General features: G+C 39.5%; 2 protein-coding genes across 2 annotated transcripts in view; both read left to right on the top strand.

Annotated features, from left to right (window-relative positions):
* Positions 1-15,907, top strand: part of TM9SF3 (transmembrane 9 superfamily member 3) — a 61,196-nt gene extending 45,289 nt beyond the window's left edge. Inside the window, exons 10-15 of the mRNA XM_028513766.2 lie at positions 1,232-1,371; positions 4,066-4,134; positions 7,353-7,499; positions 8,044-8,127; positions 8,252-8,328; positions 12,583-15,907. Coding sequence (XP_028369567.1) covers positions 1,232-1,371; positions 4,066-4,134; positions 7,353-7,499; positions 8,044-8,127; positions 8,252-8,328; positions 12,583-12,650 — 585 coding nt within the window. The 3' untranslated portion in view covers positions 12,651-15,907. The remainder of the gene's footprint in view (positions 1-1,231; positions 1,372-4,065; positions 4,135-7,352; positions 7,500-8,043; positions 8,128-8,251; positions 8,329-12,582) is intronic.
* Positions 15,908-17,080: 1,173 nt separating this feature from the next.
* TLL2 (tolloid like 2) overlaps positions 17,081-23,812 on the top strand; it is a 128,231-nt gene continuing 121,499 nt past the window's right edge. Inside the window, exon 1 of the mRNA XM_028513001.2 lies at positions 17,081-21,284. Coding sequence (XP_028368802.1) covers positions 21,089-21,284 — 196 coding nt within the window. The 5' untranslated portion in view covers positions 17,081-21,088. The remainder of the gene's footprint in view (positions 21,285-23,812) is intronic.

Genomic DNA, 23,812 nt, shown 5'->3' with positions numbered 1-23,812 from the left:
TCTTCGTCAGTAACCAGTTTATTTGGTTGAATATCAGTATTCAGAGAAATTCTGACTTCATGGATGATTTAGTTCCCTGTGACATTTTTTTAAACAGCTTCCCTTGCAATTTCAGAGTATTCTTTGAGTAAACTCATCTAAAACTTGAGCATAAAGAAGTAGAAAATTGCTTTCACAGTTCAATCACTAACAGTTTTAACAAACTGCTCATATTTGTTTAATCTTATATTTAAAAAGTCAGATAAGAAAAGGAGAAAAACACATGATAAGCAGTTAATAATATCTTGATGAGGCTGTTTATAGGTTCTTTTATTAACTGTTCTTCATTTCTTTCAGTTTTCATTACACTTTTTTTCTCACTTTTACTTTCTATTTATTAGAACCCCAAAATGTATAATTGAAAGAGATCTTAGAGGTGACAGAATCCTACTTCATTTTTCAGAAGTTCAGAGTGAAATGATCTTAACCAGATGCTGGCTTGCAAAGCAATTGAGTTTGTGTCCTTCTGTACCCAGATTTATATAGAGGAAAAAAAGCCACAAAAATAAGTATTTTCTCAATTGACGACTTTGGTTCCAGAATCTTGACATGGCCTTCCTTATAACTTTAGACTTGGAATTACTAATAGAAAAATATTCATACTATTTTAGTAATGACACATATGTAAGAAATAGAGGTACGCTTCTGTTGTTAAGAACCTAAGGCAGTCTAGAGTAGAGGTGAGCATGGTCTTTGAGACAGGCAGATCTGAACTGAAATTTTAGTCTGCCTGCTAGCCTGTGATAGCATGGCTGTTACTTAGTCTCTCTAAGCCTCATTTTCTTTATTTGTAAACTAGTGAAATGTATGTGAAGTTCTTTGTGCATATTAGGAACTCAGTAAAGTGTAGCCAAGTAAATAAGTTGGTTATAATGAGGAAAGATAAAGGATACGTTACTAGAATGACAGCTGAAAAGTGAAGGAAGAGAGAAAAGGACTATAGCAGAGACCGTATGGAAGAATAGGGAAAATGAGGAAGTAGAAACACTTCAACTTATGTTTAGTTCGATACCAATATTTTAAAGCACATTCTTTTCTTATTTTTATTAGTGTATATTTTGTACAATTTTAACCCATATTGAACCTAAATGTTTTCTTTTGTGATCCAATTGTGTTTAAATTTTTAAGTGTCCCTTTTATTTATTATTGTTATTGTTCTGAGTAATCACACACATTTTAATTTAATTTACAGGTGGCCGTTTGTTGCATCTGTTTTTTTGTTATTCTTCCTCTAAACCTCGTTGGTACAATACTTGGCCGAAATCTGTCAGGTCAGCCCAACTTCCCTTGTCGTGTCAATGCTGTGCCTCGTCCCATACCGGAGAAAAAATGGTAAAGAGAACGCGAATCTCACGTGATTGTTTCTCACAATGTAGACTTTCTTAAGGCTGTTATATATACCTAACTTTTAGAATTATCATATATTTGTAAGAATGACCCTCAAGTTTTCACTTAAGAATTTGTCTTTTGGTGTTTTTCATCTTGTATTTTTAGAAGTAGTAATAAATTTTATCCTGACTTCACTTTCAGAATATTGGTGCCATTTACAGATAAGTCAAATGCTTTGATAAGTACACTTGTATATAGAGGTGGGTGAGAACTAAAGCTGCATCCAGTTTATAACCGCAGCATATAGGCCAAGTTTGACCTGCTGCTGTTCTTACTAAAAAAGTTTTGTTGGAACATGCCTGTGTGTTCTCACATTTTCCATGATTGCTTCTGCAGTGCAGCATTGGAGTTGAGTAGTTGTATCTGAGACCATGTCACCTGCAAAATCTGAAGTATTTACTGTTTGAACCTTTACAGAAAATGTTTGACAGTCCCTCATTTATAATTTGATTTTCCTTTCCAGATATTTTATTAGTCTAAACAATGCTGACACACATTTATAGCCATATATATCCTACCATTTGAGAGATTAATTAGGGTTGGGACCAGTTGTAATTTGCTAACTTGACGTCTTTATCTTCACTTCTGGGATAGTATAGAATAAATACATGGTCACACTGTATGTACGAAATACATTCTTGAGGACCTGCTGTAACTCAAGATTAATCCTGACAAAGGATGACAAGTATTTCTGTTTCATAGGCGAAGAGACTCTTCTATTGCCACCATGTAAACATAGTTTACAGTTTATTTGGCCATTCAGCTTTTAATTTACGATTCTTGATGGATTTTTAATTTGAGATGATTTGTATTTTTTTCAAATTTTGGAAATAAAAGATGTCATTAATAGGTTTATATGTCTAATTCTTGTAATTCAAATTTGAGCAGAACAGGAACTCAATGTGTATATATATATTGTGTCTTAAAATTAGTAAGTTGAATATTATATTTAATAACAGTATCAAATGTAAAATTTATTACATTGATTCATTCTATTCTGCATTTTTTCCTAGCCCTTCCTTGCAGACAGAAATGAACAGTCTTACTGTATATCTCCTACATTCCCCATCTCATAAGAATAGCTACACAGATTATACATGTTCATAATAAAGGATATATATTGAGGCCTCTGTTCTCAGATATTTAACCACATTGTAAATGTAGCTTCTCTTCAGATACTTATACAGTCTTTTGTAGACTTGGAGGTATATAGACACTTACAGAAATTGAGGCTGAATAAAATACCCTCTGTAGTTGAAAGGAGAATAATTTATTCTAGTCTTAGAAATTGTTCATATTCTTTTCTTAGATTGGTCTTACGAGAATTTTGTAGTCTGTTTTTTTTAAATTCAACTATATTTTTCAAATTTGATTGTTAAGGCCTGTGGCTATCCTGATCTTCACCTATTACTGAGAAGAATAAGTTGATGGGAAAAGCATAGTCAGAAATAACCAAAGTTCCTCTCGGTCACCAGGGCTCCAAAAGGGGAGGAAGGAACAACCATGTGTTGCATTTAGGTGTAGGGAGGCACGTGTCTTCATTTGCTTTATATGAACACATGGGGACCAGCATTGAATACTGGATCTGGCTCTCACTGTGTCACATAGGGCATATCATTTTTAACCTCTGTAGGTCTTGACTTTCTATAAAATGAGGAAGGAAGACTAAAATGATTTTTAAAGTTTTTTTCCCAGAATTTCCCAAAGAATTCTTAAATTCTTTGATTTTTTTCTCAGTCCTTTAGTCTGTTCATTCCAGAGGTAGTAGTTTAGTACCTTCCTTTTATGTGCCAGACACAGTGCTGGGCCCTGGATGTAGCTGGATGAATAGCTTCTGCCTGCCAGTGTTTATGATCCAGTGAAGTGTGATATGCATGTAATTAAACAGTTACAGTGTAGCCTGGTAGGTGTCATGATGGAGTAAGGTTCAGAGGGTAATGGAAGAATAGGGGAACAACCCACCTCTTCCTGGGAGACTTAGAAAAGGCTTTACAGGGAGACACTTGAGCTGGCACTTGCAGAGAAGTATGAGACAAGATAAGGCATTCCATGTAGAGAATTACCAGTTGCAATTAGTACATGTTTGTTGAGTTTAATGAATAAGGTTTGAAATTTATTTATTTGATTCTTTGGCTCCATTGTAACTCATAACTCATACTATACTAATTGTGTAATCCATAGCAAAAGGAATTCCTGAACTAATGAGAGAGCGAGCAAAGAAATGGCAAGGCCGCAGTCTGGGAAACATTATTCAGATAGGGGTCTCAGGACTTTATTTCTCTCTTGCTTTCTGTAAAGTAAATGCCTGTAAAGTTCTTAGAAGTTATTGAGAGATGTAGAAACAAGCAGACACTTAAGAGTCTTTTTTGAATTCTGCCGGTGGCAAGAATTGGTATTCCCCAAATTCTTAACACAGCCTTTAATGCTGGAAAGAATTTTAACTATATTCTAGGACTAATTTGAAGTCACTCCTCTGTGTTGTGCCTCCTTGGATTTTAATTTCTTATTACCGATTTGTTTCTATCCTTGAAATTGTTTTTAAGTGTCAAGCATCTGCTTTGTATATCAGGATTTTATATGGTATAACATAAAATCAAATCATGCTAGAACTTTACTGTTAATTTTAATATTTTCCAGGTTTATGGAGCCGGCAGTTATTGTTTGCCTGGGAGGAATTTTACCTTTTGGCTCAATCTTCATTGAAATGTAAGTTTTGGCAATGTATTTATGCTTTGAGGGGTTTAATTGTAATTAGAGAATTTAGGAGTTGGAGTAGGATAGGAAAGCATCTAACAGAGTTAGTCTGCTAGTTCCTGGCTTCCAGAAAGGGGGTCTGTATGTCTTTCTAAAAGTAGTTTTCTGCTCTGTTCTTAAATATTCAGGTGAATTTTATACTTTTTTTGTATTACGTTCTAGATCTCTGTCATTTTACAGGAATTCTTAGAAATCAAAGCATGTATTGTAGAGAATGCTAGACCCCACCACCTTTTGATCACATGAATTATATAAGGAATTACTGGCTTTTATTGTATTTTTAAAATTTTCTGAGGGTTCAGAGAACTAGGTAAACCATTTCCTACCTGTCAGACTATTCTGATGTCTTTGAATGCATAGCCATTCATGGTTTCCCTCCATAAAGACTTGCAGGAGCACTGGGAAATATGTATGTTTGGGGGTGAGAGGTATGCCACCATGTGCCCAGTTTACCATGCTTCACAACCGCATCCTTGGTTACCACTGCAAATGTCAGCCTTTCTTTTCTCAGCCTGTGTTCCAGTGTTTCTTGATGGGAGTGCTCTGACATCTTAGGCAAGACAGTTCTTTGTGTGGGACTTTGTCTAGAACTGCAGTCATACATCTCTGGCCCTTGCCCATGAAAGGCCAGTCATTGTAACTGCTCAAAATTCCTCTACATGTTTCCTTCCAGGTGCCCCACTGCTGATTCTCTCCTGTACAGTGGATGCCTCCTTAACAGACATGAGGGGATCTGATAGTTGGTTAATTGAAAAAATTGGCTCGTGTAAGGCAATTAAAATGATACACACATAACATTTTTTAACATTTTATTTTACAAAACAACTCAAGGTGCATTCTTCACTGATTTTTTTAAAAAATGTAAACCCCCGGTCTTTGATTTGTATCTAGTTGCTGTTTCCATCATTTTTCATTTGGCATTCATTATACATCTTCTGTGTTTTCTAGTCTTTTTAAAGTGGGACAAGAACATAAAGTCCTGCCTTGAGTCCTTCTAGATTGGAACACTTGCCCTTCAGTCTTTTATAGCCATCTCGCCCACACCTAGTCTTGGAACTTTTTTTTTTAGCAGTTCACCTTACCGAAGTTTTCCAAAGCATTCAAAATAATTTTTATAGAAATCACATATCCTTTTTGCTCTTATGTTTGTTTCTTGGTTTCTATGAGGTGTAATTAAATTGTCTAATTACACTAACAAGTACAGCCAACATAGATTTGGGCAAACTGTGGGTGGCCACCTACCCGCGGTGGGAGTTAGTCAGTACCTTGGAGAGGGATAGGACAGGGTGTGTGTCACTTCAGCCCATATTTAAGAAAGCCAGTTCAGGAACAGCTCTGCCCTTTCAGTCTGGTGCTGCTGTGAGTCCTCACCCTGATTTGACCCCCGACTATTTTTTCCATTCTGCTCCCATCCTCTCTTCCTTCCGATTCACATCTCTTCCTGCTTCGCAGCTCCTCCATTCTGTTAGATAGCCTTTCTGCTTATCGTTAACTTGTGTTTTGACCTCCTTCACACCCAATCTCCTTTTGGTAGTCAAAGTGATCTTTTTAAGGTATCAATCTGATCATATCATTTCTTTGCTAAAGACTTCTTGTTTTCATTGAGCTAAGTCCAAACTCTACCACATGGCCCTGTTCACATCTCCAAACTCATCTCTTGGCACTCACCCATTCATTTGAGGTTCTGACCATACTGACCTTTGATTTTTTTCAAAATACAGAGAATTCTCTTATTTGTGAGCCTTTGCCTTTGCTGTTTCTATGCCTGGAACATTCTTCTAGCTTCCTCTATCTCCTGTCCCACACACCCTGTCCCCAACATGTCTTACCCAATTCTTCTCACCCTGCCCCCCTCCCCAAATCCCACCCAGCCAAACCAGTAAGATGCCCCTCTTAGATGCATTGGTAGAGCACATGTCACGGTGCATCGTGATTGCCCCTTTACTGGTGTTTCCTGCTAAACAGTAATCTCCTTGAGGGTAGAGACCATGTCATCTTCACAGTTGTATTCTCACTGCTTCCCTGATATGTGGTAGGGACTCTGTAAGTATCCTGAAAGAATGAACGATGAACAAATCAACTAACGAACATCTAGAGAACAAGAGAAAGAAGCTAGAAGACCCTTTCTAATTGAATGATGATTTGGGTAATAGAATTAGGATGGCCTTTTTCTTAGTGTAAAATCTTTTTTTTTTTAATTCCTGTTGTGTGATTTCTTTAATATAAATACAAAACACAGGCAGAACTATAGTGTAGTTTTGAGGGTTGTGGGCTTAGGTGGCAGAGTGGGGACCACTCTGTGTAAAAGGTGGAGGCTGGCCCTGGCTGGCGTAGCTCAGTGGATTGAGCCTGGGCTGGGAACCAAAGTGTCCCAGGTTCAATTCCCAGCCAGGGTACATTCCTGGGTTGCAGGCCATAACCCCCAGCAACCGCACATTGATGTTTCTCTCTCTCTCCCTCTCTCTCCCTACCTCTCCCCCCCTCTGCCCCCTTCCCTCCCTCCCTCCCTTCTCTCTCTAAAAATAAATAAATAAAATAAAATAAAATTTGAAAAAAAAACTTAAAAAAAAGGTGGAGGCTGTTACAGAGGCACGAGGGGAGTTGCTGGGCAGAGACAGTGTTCTCTTCTCACTCTGGATCTTAGTGTAAAATCCTTTCACTCTTTTCCTTACTGCCCTCTGAAGAGAGTGCGGAGTTTCTTCAGCCTTTCTTGTCCTAGTTTTGTCCCCCCTGATTGTATGTACATCATTACCCTATTAAACCTAGTTTTTTATTTAATAGGATTTTATATAAAATACAAAGTGCATTGCTTGAGTAGTTTTGTATCTAGAGAAAAAGTGAAAGAATGAAGGAATTGACTTTATTTTATAAACACGAATTTTTTTGGTATTTTCATTTGTTTTTCCATATTTTACTTCTTTAAGCTTCTAATTTATTCAGTTTCCTTAGACATAAGTGCCCACTAAAGCAATTGTTCTTGAAAGATTATCCAAGAATATTTTTAGGGCATTTTAGACTATTTGATAGATGAAAAAAGGTGAGGGAAATTGTTGGAAGTTACTCAAAAGAAAAATGTTGAAATTTAAGTGAGAACTAAGATGTGAAACTTAGCAAGAGCAAGGTGAGCTTCGAGGTAAAGACTAGAAAACTCTTTTTTGCATTTTATTTAGGTATTTCATCTTCACATCTTTCTGGGCATATAAGATCTATTATGTCTATGGCTTCATGATGCTGGTGCTGGTCATCCTGTGCATTGTGACCGTCTGTGTGACCATCGTGTGCACGTACTTCCTGCTAAACGCAGAGGATTATAGGTGGTGAGTGCTTATTTCTGAGGAGAACCTCAGGGGACCCTAATATTTTAAAATAAGTTTCCGTTTGAAGTATTTTGAGTGAAGTAAAAGATACATATAGGAGCTTTGTTACTTAAGATAGAATAGGGAATTTTTTCAGTTGTAAAAATGATGAAGATAAAGATGATTTTCTGTTATAAAATGATGAAAAGTAGTATCATTTTCTTTTGTATTAATGAGGATTACTATGTTAGAAATATTTTTACAAAGTGCTTAATGTGAAAAGAGCTTTATGAGGAAGTATTGCTCTGTGTTAATTAAAAAGAAGGAGATAGGTCTGAAAAGGAAATGGTTATTTAAAGTCACTTATACTAGGGAATCTGACAAAATTCAGGATCTGTTCTTCCAGTTCTTAGGCTCTCTCCCTGTTGATATATTTAAATACAAAATACATGCATTTGTTTTTAAAGATATAAAGTTTTAAAAGATTTTAAAAATAAAATTCTTTGCATTTTAAAATCCTCATTTCAGTGCCATTCATTCAAAAGAGCTGTATTTTTCCCCCCAGGCAATGGACAAGTTTTCTCTCTGCTGCATCAACTGCAATCTATGTTTACATGTATTCCTTTTACTACTATTTTTTCAAAACAAAGTAAGTTGACACATTTTTGTTTGTATTTAAGAAACTGCACTTGTCATTTAAATACTAGAATTTAAGGCCTTATGTTGAAAGTAAAAATTGATATACTATATATAGTTATTTTGTTTTATTTCAGGATGTATGGCTTATTTCAAACATCATTTTACTTTGGATATATGGCGGTATTTAGCACAGCCTTGGGGATAATGTGTGGTAAGTTCTGAAATTCTTAGAATATCGTGAGTAAATCTTTGAGTGTTTCAGGATCAGAAAAACACAGTAATGAGGAATTAAGAAATGACATATGTTGTTTGATTAGGAACACCAGAATAAATTCCAGAGTCTGACTGACTTTTTTTTTTAACATTTCATTTATTTATTTTTAGAGGGGAGGGTAAGGGAGGAGAGAGGGAAAGAAACACCAGTGTTGGTTTATCTTGCATGCCCCCTACTGGGGACCTGGCCCACAACCCAGGCATGTGCCCTGACTGGGAGTTGAACCCACGACCCTTTGGTTCACAGGCCAGCACTCAGTCCACTGAGCCACACCAACCAGGACAGTTTTTTTTTTTTTTTTTTTGAGTTCTGCCTTTAGCTGTGGGGTGGGTAATAGAATAAGGCAGATGTGATCATCTTGTTAAAAGCTAGGTCCTGGTATGACATTTGTGGACCCTTTAAGTATACCAGGATTGCATTTTTTCCTTACATCAGAAGAATCTCTTCTGCAGATTGGTGGTTTTCAGAGATGTGAGGTGTGGCTGTAGGCAAAATGGGTGAAGGTGGTCAAAAGGTACAAACTTGCAGTAATATGATGAATAAGTCCTGGGGATGTAATGTACAGCATGGTGACTCTAGTTAATAATACTGTATTGTATGTTTGAGAGTTGCTACAAGATTAGATCTTAAAAGTTCTCATAAGAAAAACAGTTTTAACTGTATGGTGATGGAGAGTAACTTGAAGTGTTGTGGTAGTCATGTCACAGTATATTCATATATCACATAACTGGTATGTGATATATCACCTGAAACTAGTATGTTTTATGTCAGTTAACAGAAAGAATCTGTTCTGCCCTGGCCTGTGTGGCTCATTTGGTTGGAGCATCGTCCTGTACACCAAAAAGTGGAGGGTTCCATCCCTGGTCAGGGCACGTACCTAGGTTACAGGTTCAGTCCCCTTCCTGTCAGGGTGCAGATGGGAGGCAACCAGTCGCTGTTTCTCTGTCACATTGATGTTTCTCTTTCTCTCCCTTCCTCTCTCTAAAATCAATAAAGATGTGCTTTATTGTCAAGTAGTAAAACTCATTCCATACATAAGCTGTAAAAGAAGACAGCTCTCTCTGTTACAATCACATGTTTTATTTACAGCTGTTGTGATAACCTTTTTCTGTGATACTTAGTTAGCCAGCTTTGGGGGAAAGATGAATGGGACTTGAAGGTTACAACTAGATTTGTGTCATTGGAGGAACACCCTGGTGTATCTTTAGGCAATTAGAAGGTTCCTTTAGTATTATTAGCCATCCTTCCTTCAGAAGATTGCTCATTGAGTGCCTCTTGATGTAATATTAGATGTTTCTTGATTATCGCACCATGCAGTGAGGTATAGAATTATGGGATTAGACAGAGGGTTAAATTTTTTTCTTGACTTGATATGTGATCTTTGAACTAGAGAGGTAATATCTTGACGTTTACAAAGAAAATGGAATGAATTTAGCTAAAATGTTTTAGTGCTTTTCCTTTTGAAATTTCATTTGGCTGCCTGGAGATCTTGGCACATGTACAGCCCTGGTGTTCTGGCAGTGTCTCCGTCTTTATTCTTGAATGGGTGTGTATGCCTTCAGTGTTGATCGGTTTTGGGGGCAGAGGAGGTACAGGTCAAGCCGTAAATGACTCGCATATCATCACAATACAGAATTACACATACTCATCAGGTTATGTGTGTATCAGTAATTGAAAGAAAAATATTTGTTGATTTTTTTAATGTAGAAAAGGAAATAGATGTATCTGTTAAGGTGGGAAGAAGATTGTTACAGTCTTTATATTTTGAGCATAGCCTTTTAGTGTTAAAGAAATTAACTTTAAAAGTGTATCTCTGTATTATTCCCAAGACATTTACTTCTCTACAGAGCATATTCAGTATCTTTTTCTTATAAAGTCATATTTTTATAAGCTTATTCTTGAAGTACTCCCATAAGATTATGCAAAATGATTCTCTTAATTTGATACTGTTTTGGTTTTAAGCATATCTGCTCAAAGGGGAAAACTGTTTTGTAAGTCTAGGAAATTAGATTTGATTATTGGACTAGTGTTACATTATGCCAGTTAAATTTTTGATTCTAGTTAAAATCTTACAGATACGTTTGTGTTCTAAGAATTCACGATCATTTTTTAAAAATTTGAAGATTATTTTCTTAACCTTAATTTATATCAAGTAACTTTCAAAATGAATTATCAGTATTTTGAAGTGTAATAATTCATATTAAATAAATGTCTATTCATTGCAAAAGTAGTTGGAAGTAGGTTTGCTTTGTTTTGGTGAGGGTTTCTTTTTGAAATTTTAATATTTAATTGTGGGAAATTTTCAAATATATACAAAAAGAGGGATAATTTATCTATGTGTCTGTATATCTATAGTGAGTCCCTATGTACCTAAGACACCTAGTGTCAGTAATATCTCCCAGCCTGTCTCGTCTTGTTTATATGTCCACATTACCTCTCTTTTATTCTGACATGAATCTTGAACATCATGTCATTTCAACTGTAAACATTTCTATGTATAAGAATATATTATGTATAATTCTAGAATATGATTATATTACATTCTGATATATGAATAAAATATACTTGAAGTATACTTTTATATATAGTAGTATTTCAATATATACATATAAATATAATTCCTTAATATGCTCAGATATTCAGTATTAGAATTTACCTGACCTACCCCCATTTCTCTTCTCATTCAACTCGTTGTGGTCAAGGTCAGATTACGGTCCACGCAGTGCCTGGTTAACATGTCTGAGGCTCTTTTAATCTATTGATGTTCCTTTCCTTTTCCCCTCCAATTTATTTAAGAAACTTGGGGTTTTGGGGTTTGTTTGCTTTAATTCCTGTAGAGTTTTTCACACTCTGGGTTGCTGGTGGTAGCCCTGAGGTGCCGTTTAATGTTTCTCCATGTGGTTCCCCTCATATTTCCTTTAAAGTGATTTGTCGGTTTGATCATACTAAAGAATACTTACCTAAGAGTATTTTGTGGTTTTTAAACTTTTAAGGAACTTGATGCCTGGCTGTCTCTCTTTGTGAGGTTAGCAGCATTGGTAACTATTGCTAGCTCGAGTAACTCATTAGTGATTATAATATTTTAATTTTGTTGTTCTTTTTATACTTATTATCTGGGATAATTCTGTGAGGAGAAACTTCTTCCATCAACCGCTTGGTTACCTTGAGGTCCAGTTATATGTAGGAAAGGCAGAATAGACTTGTGTGTTTCCTTGCATATACATTTGCTGTAAAAGTTAGTTCAAAGGCAGCCATTTAGGCATATGCGTGTGTGTGTATATTATTAACTCATGGAAGACTTACTTCTAAGCTTTCAATAATACTGGACTAGATGCTAAATTCCTAAATCCAAGGAGAATCTTCTCTATGACTTAAATGACCAGCTGTCTTACACTAAAGATAAAGATCCCTTAGTATTTGCAGTAAAGAACTATTCAGTTCATTTATTCATTCAACAAATATTTTGGGGGTACTTTATCATGTGCCAAGCACTGCAGCATTGGAAATGTGTACTTAATTGACAAAACAGACAAGTACCCCTGCTTCCTGGTGTTTTGAGCCCCAATCTGAGGCTGAATATTCAAAAACAACATTTCAAAACTTCCCACCTACTTATGTGTGTCTTGTGCCCATTTGCTCAAATATGTCTTCCATTCTGCAAACTACACAGCTTCTACAATTTTAACATGAAAAAGAAACCCTCAGAATATGCTTCTTCTCTAGAGCTGCATGCCACTGAGCCATGGTCTTCAGACCTTCCCTAAGAGAATTTTCAGTCACTTCTTTCCTGTAAGGTTTCATATGGTTTAGGGAACATGTTAATATTGGTTTGATGACCTAGAATAATATATGCTCAACTTAAAAAAAAGACATGTATTTTTATTAACGGGTTTTTTCAATATCAAATTATTCCTGTTTTATGAGATGCAATTTAATTGATATATTTATTGATTACATATGTAATAATAGATACTCAATTCTAAAAATATATTAGGCCACACTTGGTGTATGTCATTAACAGGCAATTTGCCAAACAAACGATGCCATTTTAATAAGTTCAGAGAGAATATTAACCTTAAAGACATCTTAAAAAATGAGTAACTTTCCAGAGCAGAGGGCAATTAGTGTTTGTAAATGATAGATACTGTACTGTATGTATTTGTTTCAAAACATCTTATTTTATCTTTACAGGAGCAATTGGTTACATGGGAACAAGTGCCTTTGTCCGAAAAATCTATACTAATGTGAAAATTGACTAGCAACCCAAGAAAACCTGGAACTTTGGATCAGTTTCTCTTTCACAGGGGTGGAACTTGCACAGCAAAAAAAAAAAAAAGCGCAAGAAGAGATTTAGGCGTTAACAGTGGGTACTTTGTGGGTCTGTCTTTCATGGACGGCGTCAAGTAACATCTATTTCCATTGATCCTAGGTTCTTACTGACTGCTTTCTCCAACTGTTCACAGCAAATGCTTGGATTTTATGCATTAGGCATTACTACAGTACACGGCTGATCTTCCCCAAAAGTAGCTCATTAAAGATGATAGACCAGCTCTCTTCAGTGAAGAGGACAAATAGTTTATTTAAAGCATTTGTTCCAATAAAATAAACAGAGGGAGACTTGGATGCTAAAATTACATAAATAGAAATCTTCCTGGCACTTAGTATTTCTACGTTACTGAAAAATGATGTTCCAGAAAGATTACTTTTGTCTCTTATTTTTACTGCTATCATCAGCCTATTGTGGGACACTTTTATATACTGAATCTGGGTTTGCTTTTGACCTGTTTTTTTTTTTTTGATTCAACTGCATCCTTTTTTTAAAAGAGAGAATTAAAAATATTAAATTCTGCATGTAATATATCTGCTGTCATCACAGTTGGACCAACTTCCCATTTATTTATCTTAAAACTAACTAGTTACATCTTAATTCCATCCAAAGAAGATACAGTTTGAAGATAGAGGTGTACTCTCTACAATGCAATTTACTGTACAGTTAGAAAGCAAAGTGTTAAATGGAGAAGATATTTGTTTTTATTAAACATTTTGAGATTTAGATAAACTACATTTTAACTGAATGTCTAAAATGATTATTTTTTTCTCCCTCTTCCCCAAGTTAGTCTTACATCTTTTTTGGGTTTGAATGAAGGTTTTACATAAGAAATTATTAAAAACAAGGGGGTTGGTTAATAAATGTATATAACATTAAATAATGTAATGTAGGTGTAGATTCCCAAAGCATTTGGATGTACAGATCGACTTCGGAGTACTTTTTTCTGATGATGATTGGTGTAGAAATTTGTGAATTTGGGTGGCTTTTTACATCTTGCCTACCACTGCATGAAACATTGGGGTTTCTTCAAAATGTGTGTGTCTTCTTTTGGGGGGGGGTTGTTTTCTTCTGTTTCTTTTCTGAGACTCCTACAGGAGCTAAATTTGTAATTTAGAAACATTTAATTTTGTTAATCCTGTCTGGGGCACTTAAGTAACATCTAAAGCATTACTGCTTTAGAGTGTTAAAATAAAATTTCCTGACCAAATTGTTTTGTGAAAATAGATGTGTTTGCAATTTAAAGCTATCTTTTCAAAAGGCAGTATTACTGAATACATTTTTGAGTATATTATAAATTATGCTTTTCTAATACAGGGAACCCACACTTTCAAGTCCTCAAACTTGCTCACACCTATTGATAGGTTATCCAGTACCGTCACAGACCGAGTGACAAACCCTTTGCATGAAACTGTGGCACACAGATCTGTCCAGGTTGGTGTCCTGTGTGAAGTGGGAAAGGGGTAGGAGTGGTTAGCTTACTATCGGGTGGGCAAATAAAGGTCACAGTTTTTCTAAGAGAAGTGATTTTAATTTTGAATGCATCTTTCTGGAACTATTCATAATGTGAAGTTTTCCTAGAACCATTGAGTTTCTAGTTTAATAGTTTGCTATGCAAATGACCACCTAATAATACTGTATATTGGTATTTTTAGAAAGAGTCAAAACAGCTATATTTAAACCTTATTGTGAAACTCATGCCATTGATAGTTACATAAGATGTTTTCATTACAAAATATGTTTATAAATTAATGGACTCTGCATTCGATCATGTGGTATGTAAGGACTACAATGAGTGAAAAGTTTGATTTCTTAACCACGTATGTGTGGCTGACAAATTTGGTCAGAAGCTGTAGGTAAATCTTCATGCCAAAATATTATATTAAATATAATACACTGGTTCTTCCATTTTCTCTTCTTACCTGCCTTTAAGATCTTACAGGGAAAACTAAAAGTCAGTATTGAATGGCTTATATTTCTAACTACATGTAAAGTATATATAACGGTATGTAGTCTGTCTGATGGAGTGTAAGTTGGACAGCAAAATTTTGTTGTAATAAAATGAAATTTGTTTTTCATGAGTCTTGCAGGTAAGATGTAGGGTTTTTAGAGAAGGAGTGGTTTAGCTGCTTTCAGGTACACCATTTTCTATTAAATTGAGCTCTGTTTGAAATCCTGGGATTTTCAGTGAAAAATAATTTTCTAATTTCTTCATATAAAAAGCTCCATTAAAATGAATATAAATCACCTTGTAAAGTCCTTTAGAAAATATTTATTGATTTATGGCTTCATATGATAGCTGGATGTGGTGTGTCTTGAAGGAGATGTAATTTGCAAATGGTTTAGCTCCCTAGTTCTCAGTTGTAGACTAGTAAAATAAAATACTATTTAAAGTTAATTAAAGGGTGGGGTTTTTCTACTTTATTAATGCTGAGTACCTGTCTTTCATTTGTTAACATTATTTGCTCAACTTCCCAACTGATGCTTTGTGAATACTATAAAAAACTAAAGAAACTTTCCTCTTGTACCTATAAGCATATTTCTCCTAAAATTTAGCTACATTAGTAATTGACAATCCTACAAGAGTGGGATTAGGTGGAAATGTAATGGCTGGAGGGATGGTAAAATGTTCTCTAGTAGATCATGTTGGGCTCCTAGATTGTACTGGATTTGCCCATAAGCCAAGCCCCATACTCTTAGAACCCATTATTCTGTAGTGGTACCTGAGTGGTGAATGGTATATTCTCCAAGCAAATGGTATGCTTGGGTGTTTTCCATTGGGAGTGGATGGACCTCTTTATAAAGGTGGTTGCCACAAAATCCAGTTCTTCCAAAAGCCACTTTATTTAGGGTTCATTCACCAATTGTATTCATTTTGATAAAACTTTTATTTCTTAAATGTGTACTATCTACCTTATGCCGAATGTCTTGCAAATAAATGTTACTTTAAAGTTTCCTGAATTTTTACAAAATGTAAAAAGGAAAGATGCATTAATGTAATTGGTTCAGGAAAAACCACATACTTAAGGGCTTCTTTCTGTAATGAAGTCCAGGAAAGAAGAGCCTTCTGTCATCTGTACACTGTGCTTGTGGTTCCATCTGGGTGTTAAGTTTAGATTTTCGTGTGTCTTTGTGCTTCATTTTATTGATTTATTGGAACACATAATAAATAGGAATAATGTATGAAAATACAAGTATTTATTAATGTTTTATATCTTCATAAAATTTCAGTTATGAAGCTATAGTTTAGCGATCAAGATGTTAAAGAGATAAGAGAAAGGACAATTTTAAGATTGTTTGGAAGTGCATTCAGAAATAGACTAGATTGCGAGGTAGGGCAGATCAGAAAGTTAACGTACAGCTGCAGGAATTTTGTAAGATTTGAATTGAGCGTGAGGAATGCCTAGGCCCTCCTGTGCACATTTTCTAAAAGCTGCCTGATTTGACATTCTTACTGGAGCCCTAGGCAGGAATGGTGCAGAGACAAAAGTAAAAACTAAGTTATTTCACTGTGCTAGGAAGTGGGATAAAGAACTGTTGTGAAAGCTGCTTATATTGAAGTATTGATGAACTAGGATTGCTAATAATTACTGATAAAGCAGCATTCTGTGTGTTACCTCAGTTTATCAGTTTAAGTCATTTGAAGTCTTAAACATTTTAAATAGAGCTTAGGGCAAGGAAGAAATAACACAGAATTCTGTTTGAATGTCAACAGAGCACACCTGGAAAAAGCAGTTTCACTTGGGCTTTTCAACTCTGTCAAAGTTGAGTCTATAAATCCCCACAGAGCACAGGTAATTAGTAACAGAGTTGGAAGGAAATAGTTATTGGTGGTAATTACTTCCATTTTGTACACACCCTTGGTTTGTGTAGGTCATATTCCAACTGGCTTTTTAGTAATAGAGTCCAGTATATAATGTATCAAATTCATTTGAGGTTCTAATCTAGTCTGTTTAACTGAAGTTGGATTTTTAAGAAGTAATAAAAAGTTAAATGTACTCCCCTTGAATCCTTTCTTTCTTTCCTTTTTGAAACAAGTGAACCAAGAGTAAGGGATAACCCATTATTATTGGCATTCATATGTAGAGATTACTGATAGCCTTCCACACTTGGATAAAGCAGGGGTCAGCAGGCCGCCTTCTGCAAAGGGCCAGATAAGAAACGTTTGAGGCTTCGAGCACCATGTGCTCTTTGCTGCAGCTGTGTGGCCGCGGCAGCACCCAGCAGACAGTACTGACTAGTAATAATGGCCGTGCGGGCATGTTCCAATGTGACAGCCACCACAGTGGGCCATGGTTTGCTGACCCCTGAATTGAAGCATTTAAAATTTGAGATTCCCCCCAACTTTGTATTTTGAAAAACAAAAAGTGTATAGGAAGGTTAACAACAAATAAGGGTTGTCTCTTTTTTAAGTGATTTTTCTCTTTTGTTATCATTTTTTGACATTTTTCCCATACAAGCTCTATCCTACACTTAAACCCCACACCAGCCCATGCCTGTCGTTATCTTGATTGATAATAGATTGCTTTTGTCTAGTACTTATTTTTTCAAAGGCGTTTCAGATATGTTATCCTAGAACCGTCCTGAGAAACTGATAGGGTCGACTTACATTTTATAGAAGCTATGAAAGGGCTTCTTATTTTTAGCCCGGCAGCCGTCTCCGGGTTGGGGTCCCATTGCTGTGACTAAAATGGGTATGTCATCTCTCCAACCTGTGGAGCAGGTACTACATACAGGGATCCCACTGAAAGTGGCTCTTCCATACCAACGGAAGGGATTCTTTTTATTGTGCTGTGTCACAGTCAGGGGTTAATTTCTCCTGATCTGTTTGTACTTTTTCCATCCCCAGTTTTAACTAGTTATTTAAACCCTCATCAACCGCTTTGGTTCTTTTCTCCCCCGGATTTTATTAGCTGCCCCAGTACAGCACCTGTACTTGACAATTCCTGTTGCTAGTTTGTTGGTACAATTTTGGATTACTTTTGATCTCTTTAATGTAACAATTTTTGTCTGATTGGAAAACTAAGGGAATGAGGGAACCTATTATGTATAGCCAGCTTCTAGATTTCAATGCAAGAACTTTTATTAAATAAAACTGCTACTCTATAGTTTAACATTAGAAAAGAGGGGAATAAGTCCACATTGGGATATGTGGTGCCAATAGTAATGTAGTCTACACACGTATTTAAAATTATTTTCAAAGGTTTAAATTATTAAGGTGATGGGAGTTTCTAAAAAGAAAAAAATGGAGGAGATGGTTGTAGGAAGAAGTTGGTGTAATTCATTTTACCGGGCCGATGTTATGGTTATTCTTAGTGGTTCAGTCTAAGCCACTAAGATTATGGGACTTAACCTGGAAGGGAGTGAAGGGTACAGAACAGTGATACAAGAAAGGTGTGCTATAGATTACATGCCAGTAGGGTAGGGCAGACATAATAGGTGAGTGTCTTAAGTGTAGTAGCTGCTATAATAGATGCTGGTGTGAGGGTACAGTCTGTGTGGTTATCAAGTCCCTGGCATAGACAAGAAAATGTGAAGCCACAAGCCCTTACTGGGATAACTGCAAGGTGCTTAATGCAACAGGAGTGGAGAGACAGGTGGCAAAAGCCAGGGATGGACTCAGGAAACGAAGGCCTGATGGTGGATGGAGGGCCTAGTATGCCACCCAGGGGAGCTCGGGTAAAGGCTTTGGATACCCCCAAAAGGTTTTAAACAGCTGCTAAAAACTGTTACCTATTAAATATTTTTCATAACCTTCTCCAAAGAACTCAAAAGCACCCTCTCAGTGGTGAGTAATGTAAACTAAGAAAGGAGCCAGCAGTTGAGTGCCCGCTTTGTTTTGGAGGTTCTGCTCCCTGCCTTGGAGGAGATGATGTGTAGTGCTCTGGAAAGGCAAAATGACAGGGGGCCAAAGCTTGATAGATGTGGAGGGATTTGGGAGCTACTGCAAGAGAAATGGGTCACTTGGTGTAGGGGTGTAGGTGGAATGAGTTGGGTGGAGAACAAACATCTGACTAACAAAGGGGAAGGCGTATCCACTTGCAGGCTTTCCACACAACCATGATTTATGGGGCAGGAAGCCCACAAATAATATCAATTTAAATATGGAATGAAGTTGAGCATCTTTAGATCATGAAGCACTTTATACCTGCCTCTAGTTTTTTCATGGGGTTTAAATTAAAAATATTTTAAAATATATGTATATAAAGTAGTGAGTGAGGTTATGAACTATATAAATGAGAGAAGATACTAATCATCCCTTTTTTGTTCCTATCTAACCTATGATCCAAATGTTTTGTTGATGTTGGTTGATAGCAGAAGTAGCCTCTACACAGGGCTTCTGACAAAACTGCAGCCGGCTCCTCCAGGAGCACCACTGTCTTCAAAATATTTGGACAAAGTGCTGGTGAGAAGACCTCGCAGCTACTCACGAGGTGGGGTCTAGAGGCAATAAAAGCTCACGACCTCAGTGCTTGCACAAGAGGTTTCCTGTAATGTCTATTTTCCAGAGGAATTCTCTGCTAATGAAGCCAGTTGGCTGTTTGCCTAGTGCCATCTGGAGACCTGGAAGTGTCACAGAAGTTTGTTAGGCCTTTTCGAGATTGACTTTGTGGACCTGTCTGCTGACAGGTGGTGACCTTCACTGGGTTGAAGGCAGAGAACTGTGGCGTTGGGTTTGACTCCTTCCAGCATTTAGGCAGAAATGCCACTCAACCCCCCTCCCACACCTATTGCCTGTTTAGTGGCCACTTGGCCTTCTCTGCCATTTGGTAGCATCCATTCCCCCCAAATTCCTTCTGCCCGTTGGTTCCTAGTCAGGTCTTACCCAATCTAACTCCATCCAGTATGCGCTTACCTGATGAAAACTGATGGCATGAAGCAGGGTCACTTGCATTTCCTTCTAAGGGCCAGGACGAAATATCCAGTAGCACCCTTCCAGTGGTTAGCTTAAACCTTGACAGGCTTGAAGCACTTGTCCTAGTTATTAGTGGAGAAGACAGCTGATCATAATGCAGGGGTTTGGGAGTCCTATGTAAAGCCCAGCTCTGGGTGGGCTTCCTGTCAACTGTTTTGCCATCAGAGGCTGTGAACCTAGGTGGAAACCCTAAGTCCATTTTTTTCTACTTGCAGTTTAAGTGAGAAAAGATTGTTCTGGGGGTGATGCTGAAATTCTGAACACACTGGTGTGTTTTACTTCTTGATTAGGGCAATTTTGCTTGCACAAAAGGTCTTTGAAAAGCCTCATGATAATAATACTTTTTATGTCTATGAATCAAAATGGCTCAGTTCTGGCAATTTTTACATTAAGGGACAATGTAGGAGTGGGTTTCAAATATCTCTCTTGATTATTCTAAATTATTTGGGCATATGTTTCTAATTGGCAAAAAAAAAAAAGACTTAAGAAATAGTCATTTTTATTCCATCAAGTTAATGGTGAATGGCTTATTTAATAAAGCATGTCTGTGATTTAACACAAATAGCACCGTACAGCTGTTCATTTGTCAATCTTTTTGCCTGTTGAAGCGCCTTAGACTTTTATTAAAGGATAGAGTCACTTAGAGGAGAAATCTGTCATTTTAAATCATTCGTCCCTAAGCTACTAGGTTAGGTGGGTGCTGCAAGAAGCATCCTTCATGGCTTGAGAATCGAAATCCTCGATTTTTATTTATGTTATTTATTTTTTTCTGCGCTAAAAGCCACCAGAGAGAAGATTGACTTCATATCTGCAGAGGAACGATTGCCTGAAAGCACACAGCGAGTTGGTAGGGAAGCGGGTTGCTCACGTAGGACTCCTGGTCCTGCGCTCTAGCTCTAACCACTGCTACCCGCCTTCGCCCACATGTGCACTGGGGAGTTATAAAGTGAGTTATGAGAATAAAAAGGCGGGAAGTCCTTCCTCTCAATCTTAAGGAGCAGCGTTCTGCGGTGGGAGCTCCGTGGACCCAGGGTCCTTGCCTTCAGCATCTTAACCTTGCTCCCCTTCCTCCGAAGTTGCGGAGGTGCCGGGAAGAGGAGGGGCTTTGCTTCGGGCGTCCGAGTGATTGGCTGCCCAGGGCCCCTGGCGAGGGCTGTGTGGTCCAGCCCGGGTGGAGAGGGGCGGAGCGGCCACTGCTCCAACCATCGCCACCACTGCCACAGTTGCAGCCTCAGCTGCTAGGCAAGTAGCTCCTAGCCGCGGCTTCCTTGGAACCCCGACGAGGACGAGGGCACTACGCTCTGTTCTTTTCTGCTCGCTCCGCACGGAACCATGCTGGCCACCTGCACGTAACCAGCTCGTCGGGGCAGCCGCGGCCCGACCCTGTATACAGTCGCTCTCCCGAGTCCAGTTTTCCTCACACGGAACTCGGTCTCTGCTCGTCCCTCTCAACCATGCCCCGGGCGACTGCACTTGGGGCCCTTGGGCCACTGCTACTACTGCTGCTGCTGCTGCTGCTGCTGTTGCCGCTGCCCCGCCACGCCGAGGGCCTCGGGGAGCGCTCAGACGCCGCCTCGGACTACTCGGCGCTGGAAGGCGAGGAAAGCGCGGAGCAGCAGCTGGAGTATTACCACGACCCGTGCAAAGCTGGTAGGTGCCGCCGCCACAAGTCCTGCAGAAGTTTGCCTTTGAAATGCAAATGAGGTGGTGGGCAAGCCGGCGCTGCTGTCTGTGGTGCGGGTCTCCTCTCCCTCCCTTCGAGGTCCCCGGGGTTCCCCGGGAAAACAATGCCCCAGAGGAACGGTTGAAATGCTACTCGAGCTGGGACGTCTGGGTCTCCGGTTTGTGGTGCGCTCCGGGTGGCGGCCGCGGGAGTGTTCCTGAAGCGAATCAAGGCAGGTGCCCGAGGATGAGAAGGATTTCAAGGCTGGGAAGGGCACCCCGGCCACCTGACAGCTAGGTGGTCAGCACGGCCTCCACGGGAGGTGCTGGGCTGGAGCCCAGCAGCGGGGCTGGGCACGGCATTCCCGGGTTCAGATGCGGTCGCTGGCACCGATTTCACGGCATTTGTAAGTTTCGTGCAAAGTTTCCCAACATCTTGTGGTTACTCTTGGGAAGAAAATTTTTAGAAATCGAAAAGCTTCACAGCAGACTAAAGGAACTGGGTAGCCCAGGGGAAATGTGCAGGACTCGAGTGGCCGCACACCACCCGGTGGCCCCTCAGCGTGGTCTCCACCTGGGGGTCGTCCCGGGCAAACTGAGATGGAAGCTGGCAGGTGCCGTAATCCCTCCAGGAAGCGGCACCCCGGGGCGCGCAAATCTTACTGGCGCAAATCGCAGTCCCGGCGCTGCAGCTCCCGCTTCCCGTGAGCCACCAACCAGCTCCTGTGTCTTGAGGGAAGCGGCTTCCAAGCCAGAGTAATTAGTTGAGACGTCAGCCTCAGAAGGGCTCGAGCACATGTTCCAAAGAGAACCTATGGGTCTGAGGCAGTTCCCAGCTGGGACAGAGGGGTATTCACCCTCCAGTTGGAGGATGGTCTCAGAGGCCCTCCCAGCGGTTCCTGGAGGGTAGCTAGGGGCCCTCAGTAGTGATGTTTACCTCGAGGCGTGCTCTGGCCTTTTCGCTTGGCGGCCCGCAGAAATGCGCAGAGGGGAGAGGCTGTCTCCAACCCCAGACGGGCAGGATGCTTTCCTCAGGAGCTGGGTCAGATCTGTGGGGGTGCCATGGGCCAGTGGCCCAATTCCTCACTCCCTGGAGACTTCTAGTAGTAGACTCAGTTCCCTTATCTCTAAAATGGGGACAGTAATTATAGGAGGACTCAGATGATATATGGGAAGTTATCCGCAAATGGAGTAATATTGAAGGCCCTGCAATTATTTGCATTGCTCCTGCAGCGGTTGTGGACTGGGCTGGGCAGAGGGCAGGTCACAATTGGGTGAAATCTGGGAAAGATAAGGGTAATAGGAGGCTGGAGGACCTAGTGGGTGGTGAGACCTGAGAATCTTCTGGAGGTTGAAGATCAAACCAGGCTTTGAGGGGGTTAGTCTTATGGTATGGGAAGATTCTTCCAGAATACCCATCTATTGCTGCACCTTGCAGGGCTTTTGAGTGGGGAAGGTGGGCAGAAGAGCTGGTTCCTGGGTAGTATGAGAGGGTATCAACCAGTAGCGTGCCCAGCTGAGGTATCTCAGTCATCACAGGACCTACCTAGCTCGTGACCAGGGAGACAGGTCTTTGGAGCACTGTAGGGAATGGTGGTCTTGGCTTGATAAGACGGACACTGAGCCTGCAACAGTGGGCTGGGGGCCAAAAAGGGTGCCTCAACCATCACCCGTAGGTACAGGTACAGTAGAGTCAGATCCTTGACTCTACTGAACGTGAGTTGGGAGCTGTTGGAGGCGGTCTGGGCAGCTGGGGTCTGGACTAGGGAAGTGATCGATTTGTTGAGGAATGTATTAAGCACCTCTGTTATGCTGGATGCTGCAAATCCAGGTGAAAGAGGCATAGGTCCTTCTGTGAGAGCTCCTAGCTCCTGGTCTCAGCCTTGAGGAATAACCTTGAGGTAGGTTGCCTGTTGGGGGCTCATTTTTCTCCAGTAATTTTGGAGAAAATGCTGGATAACCACGGCATTCGTGCTTTGTGACTCTTCACAAATAAGATCAGATTGGTGGGCAGGGGTGAAAAGTAGAGGATCTTGGGAGTGGGGTACCATCAGCTTCATGCGCTCTCCACTGCCATCCTTGATCCAACCGTTTGGCCTCTCCCTGCTCCATGCTGATGCTGAGAGTGGCCAGAAGAGGGCAATAGCCAGGGAGACCCGGGGAAAAGATCACATCTCAATCTGCCCATGGTTCTGGAAATTCCCCGATCTAGGGAACAGCCTTCTGGAAAGACAACTGCAATTCACCAGTGCAGCAGTTCACCAGTGCACTGAGGTCTCAAGGAAAGGAAATGCCTCTCATTAGCTCAGGGGAACACTGCATTTCCTGGTGACATATTTAAATGAAGTCTTTAGGGCCATCCTCTCATCTTATGCCAGTCAAATCTGAACTCCCTGACTCCTCCAGCCAGAAGCCCTCTGCATAGGACCTGCCTCAGGGCTTTAAATCAAAAACACCTCCTGCCTGCCCCTTCTCAGCTGGGGTTCTCCATCCTGCTACAGGTGCAGAGTGTGAAG

Source organism: Phyllostomus discolor, chromosome 5 (genome assembly GCF_004126475.2).
Source record: "Phyllostomus discolor isolate MPI-MPIP mPhyDis1 chromosome 5, mPhyDis1.pri.v3, whole genome shotgun sequence".
Taxonomy (NCBI): Eukaryota; Metazoa; Chordata; class Mammalia; order Chiroptera; family Phyllostomidae; genus Phyllostomus; species Phyllostomus discolor.
This window is presented reverse-complemented; position numbering and strand designations above follow the sequence as displayed.